This window comes from Fomitiporia mediterranea (genome assembly GCF_000271605.1).
Source record: "Fomitiporia mediterranea MF3/22 unplaced genomic scaffold FOMMEscaffold_17, whole genome shotgun sequence".
Lineage (NCBI taxonomy): Eukaryota > Fungi > Basidiomycota > Agaricomycetes > Hymenochaetales > Hymenochaetaceae > Fomitiporia > Fomitiporia mediterranea.
Window position 1 is genome coordinate 961,246 of NW_006760402.1, and position 7,930 is coordinate 969,175.

The following is a 7,930-nucleotide window of genomic DNA, read 5'->3' on the forward strand; positions in this document are numbered from 1 at the left end:
CCTAGAGGCCAATATGTATGATAGCTAGGTTATGATACTGACAGTAAAGGCCACTTAGTGTGTTATGATAATAAAGTTACTGTCAAACACAATGTACAATTCATAGACAAACCAATGTCTAGGATTGAAGGGGAGAATAATCATAACAATGATACATTAAACAATAATAAGACTCTTCCTAATAACAATAATAACAATAATAACAACAAAGAACCTGTCATACAATGCTCTACACAAGAGCAAAGACTAGTTAAACGAATTATAGGTTTAAATTACAAAGATAATATAAACCTAGCTATGTATCTAACAGAATTTAACAAATTCCTTAACAAAGTCTATAGTAATCCATTAATGTATTACAATACTATAACACACACAGATAAAGAACAATGGATCAAAGCTATGAAGGATGAAATACAGTTACTTTAACAACAAAATGTGTGGATATATACTATCCCTTCTATGAATACAAACATAATTGGAACAAAATTTGTTTATAAGATTAAAAGACTGGCTAACAGCCAAATAGACAAATACAAAGCACAATTTGTAGTGTAAGGATATACTCAAAAGAATGGAATAGACTTCTATTCTGACAACTTATTTGCCCTAGTAACAAAACTATCAACAGTACAATTATTGTTATCTTGAGTAGCATCTAAGAACTATAAGATACATTAGATAGATGTAAAATCTGCATATCTTTACAGAGAACTAAATGAGGACAAACTCATTTATGTGAAACTACTGCCAGGCAAGCTACTTACAGATATTAAACCTGGACAGGCATTATGTTTAAATAAAGTATTATACAGATTGAAACAAGCAGGTAGACAATAGTACAAGAAGATTACCAAACTACTACTAAAAATGGATTAGAATGAGCTAATTATGATCATACTGTATTTTATAAGAAACAAAATAATAAAACAATTCTTATAACATTTATGTACATTAACAATATTACAATTATTAGTGAAACTATTACTTTAATAATGGTATTTAAATATGTATTAAGACAATATATTACATTCACTAATAGTAATGAAATATATTAGTTACTTGGTATTGAAATAAGCTGAGATAGACCTTAACAAACAATTAGCTTATAGTAAAAGTATTATATTGAAAGTATAATCAAATGTTACCACTTTGAAAACAAAAAGGCACTACAAACACTTATTAAATAGTTTTTATGTTAATTATAAATCTACAGTAATCTATTTATTATATTGTATATATTATATAGGACTCATTTTGTACATACAGACTTAATAATACAAGTAAGATCACACACTTATGTAATCAAATACTGAAGATAGAGAGTATATAATAATACATTCCTTCTTGTCACTCCTTGCCTCTGACCTCTACTATCTCTCTATGTCTTACTTTTTGCCTCTGACACTATGTTGTTACTTCTGTTCTCCCTAGTCCAGTCCTCCTCTTACATACATCCTACTAGCAGGCACTCTACTAGTAACAACCTAGACAATAAAGATTACTATACTTATCTCTCTAATCTACTACTACAATGCCTGTACTGAGCCTCAAATCCTGTAACAATACAACCTGGCTGGCTACACTATCCTTCAATGTAAAGTGTAAGCAGCCAGTCCACTTCATAATATTCTACACAATAGTTACTTATCCCTCTCCTCCCAACTTCTTGTCTCCCTTTCATCCCTCCTACTCCTTACTCTGCTGCTTGTGTTTCCTCTCCTTTGTTCCTTCCTTTTTGAATTTGTATTCACACATCTGCCTTATTTACTAATGTTGAATGACTTCTTTAATAATTCTATACATTTGCATACTTCTTCCTACTCAGTAATACAAGTAACAATTGGTGAGCACATACTTGTAACAATGTCTATATATAACTATTCCTCAGGTACAATCCTTTTTGTGACTCTGTATGTACTCTTCTTCCCCACCTACTATCCTATACTTAATATTACTCTTAATAGACCTATACTGTGTGCATTTATATTCCCTAGTACTATTTATAACACTATTTTGAATAACAGAAGCAGTAGTTACTACTCACCCCTCCTAAGCTGAGTCTGTCCACACTATCCACTTCACTCTCTCCCTTCAAGCCAGAATGTCCCAGAGATAAACCTTTAAAGTCATCCACAACTACTGCTGAGTTCACTACACCTCTGATTGTACATCATAGCCAGAACATGTAACATACTTGTACAGACACACTTTCCCCTACAGCCCAAGTTAGCTTGTATAACACTCTGGATTTCAACCCAGGTGAACTACTTACACTTGCTACACACTGTTATAGTGTGTCCACCTTTTCTCTCTTATTGTCACTTGTTAATTACTCTAAACTTGTCTTACAGGCATAGCCTCAACCTCTACAACCTGCTCAACTTCAATTCACACATGTACACAATTCAACTTGTAGAGACTAAGTAACAACCAAAGCATAGTGGCAAAGGCTACATCAAACAGTCTAAGAACACTTTCTTCCTCCTCTAGGGTTGTTATTAGATTGTTTATTTGTATTTGCATATTTCTTTGAATATAATTGATTTATTACAATTGTACAAACAACTATAATAATAAAGAGTGAAAAATATTTCAACAAACTGTAAAACTTAGATACACTTATAATGCCTTGTACATATTATATTGTATATTAGGCTTCTTACAGTAAATTATACAAGTATTATTAGACAATATTTGGAAGTTACTTCAGTATATTTACTTAGATATATTCCTAAGATTAATAAGGACTGTACAAGACCACATATCTTAAGAATAACAATAAAGAATATGGTACCCATATTTCCTCTTATACTACTATATATAAAAGTTACTTTGAAATATGTACTTATATAAAATTTATAACTATATATGCTAATACAAGGATAAAGACTTTTTGCTAATGTTTGCAATATCATCCTCTTGTATCTTTAGATTGATACAGGTTGCAACACTATCAAAATATTTAGCATAATTGTCATGTACCAAAGTTTATGCTTGGCATAATACATTTTAGTAGTTTATTTGCATGGATATCTCATAGGTTGCAATTATTTACTGTTGCTTTTTGAACTTATAATCTGATCTCCATTATCAATCATTATTTCATTTGTAGATTATCAAAGATTAAGTGATGCAAGGAAAATGTCTAATGTCCTGTATATTACCTTTATCTATTCCCTCCTTATGATTGATGTGCCTTTCTAAGACATGAATCTAACTTTCTACATTCTTCACTTTCCATTACCGTGCCGAATTGTAAACCTACGATATACTTTCTGTTCTTTTCCTGTCTGAGATGTGGAGGACTTGGAATGCTGTCTTTCATGTTGCTCTTTGAGTTGTTCTTTTCGCTTTTTCTCCCTTTCATTGTATTGCCGTTGGCGCTCATCTTCCCCAAGTTGATTGATCCACTAGAATGGTAATTGACTTAGGATGTGATAATTCACTCGAAAATATTGCCATATACCTCAACTACAAGTGCAACAGCTTTTTTAGCAGATGGCCGTTCCTTATAATTTGCCCTTGTAAGGTTTTTTATTATATCTCTACCTGTGTAATTCATGAGTACCATTGCAATCAAATGAGTGTCCTCACCAAACCTTTTTTGGATATTTTTTTCCAATTTTCTTCACAAGTCGTACAACACCCTGCTAAATATGATACATCATATTCTGTAAGTGCCATCACTTCACCATTGGCAGTCATTCGATGGCTCGGCGGGCGCACGTTTAGCATTTCGGCAAGTATCATGCTGTAACAGTCATGCAGCTGCTCAGAAAGCATCCTTATGCATTATTTTAATGCTTACCCAGCAGAGAAGACATCCACTGCAGGGGTCAGTCTAGAAGCCCCAGCTCCTACATTACTTGCTAGATCTGTCACTTCAGGGGGAAGATAATCCAAATATTCATATATCCCATCATGATTTATGCTTATTTTAGCCTCTAATTTATCATATTGCTCAGTCCCTTCGCCTCTTCGAAATGTGCATGCACTTTGTATATAGTCAGCAAAAAAGGATGGGTGGGAAATATCAGCAAATATCAACCCACTTTCTCATATTGGAAATTTTAAGATCCTTGCCAATATCAAGCCCTTGGTATTTATTAGCTTCTTCCATGAACAGAATTCTTTTCGGGCTAAAGTATTTGTATCAGATCATGCAATGTCAAAAGGTAACAGTAAGTAAGACATATTTACTGGATCTGTGTATGCAGTATTCTTGCTTTATGTAACTCCCTGATCCCCTCCAGAAGTTTACTATTTGTGTGCACTAATTAGATCAACCCATAAAAGAGGAAGCAACAGGTACTTACTATCCAATACACGCTACTTCCATTTCTATAGGCATGCTTGGCTCTCTTTCTTTTCTCCAGTCGTCTAGATTCCCGCCTTTAGCATATTCAAAAACTAGAACTTCATTGTCGCCCTCTAGTATCTCTAGAATCGTAACAGCAACGTTGCCACTAAGGTTGATATCGTATCTAAAATTAGTATCAAGGAGTAGCTTTTAAGATTTAGAATAGACATCAATATAAACTGTATTGTTTGGATTGACATTAGCAGTACTCACAATATGCTCTGTACTAATCTTGTTTTTTTTGTATTCTTCTAACAGGTGGTCATGTATGTCCCATAATTTCGTAACTACCATTTTATTTGTATCATCTTTAACGGGGATAAATTCCAGTGCCTTGTAACGAGCAGCTTTTCCAGACGAAGTTTTGAGTCTAATGCCTTTCTTCAATTAATATCGAGGCATTGTGTCAGTTTTATTGTCATATTTCAGAGCTACAGGTAGAAGCTTACAATAGTCACTCCATGCATTGAGAAATCACTGAGTGCTTGACTAAAGTCCCAGTTATACCGGCTCGCGGTTACTTCATCTTCTGTCATCACTTTCTTTGCTTTGGACTTTGATCTGCCAGGCTGACTTGTGCTCGCTGACATGATGGTACACAGACTTTTTCTCGTGGTTTGTTGACCCTCGTAGTTTATTTGACCACAGATTTCTTTGATATTTATATACCGTAGTACTTTGCACCATCACCCGTTTGCGTGGGTTGGTGCACGTTGTAATCTCACCAAAATTCGGCGTAATTGCCACGTACCAAAATTTATGCTTGGCATAACGCATTTTAGAGTTTTGTTTGCGTGATTGAGAAATGCAAAGTAGTAATTGGGGCGTGTGCATTGTAGTCGACCGATAGTTGTGGCGTTTTTTAACACTCCTTTCCAGTAGGGCAGGGAGGGGATGTGCTGGTGTTTCTCTGTACACGAGCTACGCCGAATATCATGGTGGAATCATATGCATGGAGACCAGGCTGCTTATTTGTAAGACGTAAGGGGTAACGACGGGTCGCACGCATACCATTCCATTAAGGTTATCTGCGTTTATTGCGGCCCAAGATGTATTGATACTTAACCATATGGCTTATTTGCTCGCTTAGGCAGTCACAATGCGCAATTGTAATCCGTTTGTGCTGTAATGGAGCTTACGACTTGGGGGTGTGAAACATCCAGATATGTATAGGGTAGCAGATATGCATGAGCCAAGCTTGTTCCCTTTGCAAAAACCCGTTAGAAGCCTGTTATTACCGATTATTTCCACCCCATTTAGCAGAAAGAAAAGAAAAGGGTTCGTTTACTTTGCTCTGCAATCTAACGTTGCCGCGTGTAGCGTGATCAGTACGCTATTTGTTTCAGGCTAGAGCCCCCTGCAACTTACCAGCAATACTTTTACTCGTGTGCAAACTACTCATTGTCTGCGCAGGGTTCTAAGCCCTGATGAATCTAGAGCAATCCAGTGCGCTGACAGTGCTTAAGCCAGTAGTTTGTGTTGACGTTACTTCAACATGTTCCCTCTCGCCGACGTCAAAATCTAGATCTGCGCATTCCCACGATCATGCAGACATTCCGATCCGTTGCTCAACTGTCCAGTGTCCGGTTCCTTCTCGTTTTGCTCTCCAACGAACGAAAATTGAAATGTCTGCAACGTGCAAAAAGCCCTTGGATCTCGATACGTTTTGCTATGCTTCAAAGGTCGTTGAGCAGCTCTTCAAGTGGGGCCGTGTTGGTCTGAATATACCTTGATATCCGCGGATCGCATTTGGAGGGTGGCAACGGGGGGCCTGTACCCTTGCAATCTATCTATAGACACAGATAATTAAAAGGGCGTGGGTACTTATCTTCAATTCTTGTTAAGATGATGTATAGTGTCGTGATCGCAGTCCATCCCCAATTGTGACCGAACTTTGCCCTCCTGCTCGTGCTCACCATCATTAGAGTAATTATGGAGGCACGGACATTGCTAGGCCCGGGATGGACACTCGAGGACTTGCTGTATGCCCCGCCAGCAATCGCAGCTCTGTCAGTGGTCTACCTCTCGGCAAAGCTACTGCAGGTATTCTTTTCAAAGAAAAAGAGCAAAGACGAGTTAATTTTGGCAGACGCCGGTCATCCTACGGCCGGTCTGTTGGAAAGGCCCTCTGGCTTTCTGGAGATTTTGGATGCATTCGACGGTCCCATCATCGTGCTATGCAGATTTGTCAGGCTGCTGTTACTGTTCGCACTTCTTTCGCTCGAGGTGTTCATGTGTAGTACAGGCGAACCGGTGTATCTGTATTCTCAATGTATATTTCTTGTGCGGTCAATTTATTCATCGGGTATAAGTCGAGCTAATTTATTGGTTCGTTCCACATGTCCAGTTCTATACCATTGGTCTAGCAGTTGCTTCAATCTGCACTTCATCACGATGGAGAGACATAACTTCTCACCAGCTGGCTTTACTCCTCTTCGCCGACTTCATTGCCTATTTTATTCTTGATGCGTGGCCTTACGCGACGATTGAAGGAAAACCTCGTGATTCGCCCTCACAGGTTGCAACATGGTCCCGTTTGATCCTCCTTACCCTAAGCGGATTGATTGTTCCTTTGGCAATGCCTCGTCCTTTCCGTCCATCCATGCCTGGTGCAGAACCGAGTGCATCAGAGACAGCAAGTCTTTTCTCGTGTTACACCTTTTCTTATCTCGATGGCATAATTTTATATGCAACTCGTGTTCCGGATGTCACAGTCAAGGACATGCCTCAAATACCCGCTCAGGGCAGGATTGAGGCTCTTGCTGAGCGTGTTCTATCGTTGCTCGACCTATTACGGAACGGAAAGCGGCATTTTCTGTGGGGAGTATTTCGTGTTTGGGGCAAAGATTACTTGATTTTGAACTTGATATGGGGTGCAAATGCTATAGTGTAATTCTCTGGTCCGTTCGGAACGCACAAGCTACTTCAGTAAGTTCGGTTTTCTCAGTATCTTTCGGTTAGTCTTTTATTATTATTATTATTTTATTTTCACTACACAGATATATGGAAACAGGGGTTTCACCTTATAATCTGAAACCCTGGGTGTGGGTCATTGTAAGGTAGACGAAACATAAACTCAACTAGCTGCGTGACGCACGTGATCTACCCTGAACTGCCTAAATCAGACACAAACTATGACAAGGAAACTCGTTCAACCACAGAGCCGAAATCCACAAAGTAGCACCATAGAATTGTTAGAATTATGCTTTTCTACAGAATGATGTAACAGATTTTCAAAAAAATAAAAAATGACCAAGTTATTTCCAAAAGACTATTTTTTGCTCTAAATGACCTGATTGTTATTTTGCCACACACAAAAAAAAAATTCTGCAAATTCTTGTCAAATTTCGCCGCCCTCGGCTACAACATTATGACAAATACCTCCCATATACGGAAATTACGTAATATTATTAATACATCCTATAATCGTCTCAACAGAAAGCAGGCTTAGTGAGCCAGTAAGAGGTACTCATATCACATATACTGTTACAGAAAACTGTAGATAAGATGTAGATGTATATTTAACAAAAAAAAACTGATAATATTTTTTTTGCCTGCCCTCTCGTA

General features: G+C 37.5%; 2 protein-coding genes across 2 annotated transcripts in view; one reads left to right on the forward strand and one right to left on the reverse strand.

Moving 5' to 3' along the window:
* Positions 1-3,054: 3,054 nt before the first annotated feature.
* Positions 3,055-4,953, reverse strand: FOMMEDRAFT_32035 (uncharacterized protein; the record flags this gene model as incomplete). The annotated part of the gene is made up of 9 exons (XM_007271376.1): positions 3,055-3,080; positions 3,269-3,413; positions 3,470-3,552; positions 3,603-3,754; positions 3,812-3,979; positions 4,056-4,142; positions 4,320-4,510; positions 4,577-4,744; positions 4,813-4,953. The coding sequence occupies 9 exons, from the start codon at positions 4,951-4,953 to the stop codon at positions 3,055-3,057; spliced, it is 1,161 nt and encodes a 386-aa protein (XP_007271438.1).
* A 1,342-nt stretch (positions 4,954-6,295) lies between these two features.
* Positions 6,296-7,930, forward strand: part of FOMMEDRAFT_137191 (P-loop containing nucleoside triphosphate hydrolase protein) — a gene marked incomplete at both ends in the record, with an annotated part of 7,500 nt that continues 5,865 nt past the window's right edge. The window contains 3 exons of the mRNA XM_007271487.1: positions 6,296-6,616; positions 6,711-7,252; positions 7,363-7,417. Of these exons, the coding sequence (XP_007271549.1) occupies positions 6,296-6,616; positions 6,711-7,252; positions 7,363-7,417 (918 nt within the window). The remainder of the gene's footprint in view (positions 6,617-6,710; positions 7,253-7,362; positions 7,418-7,930) is intronic.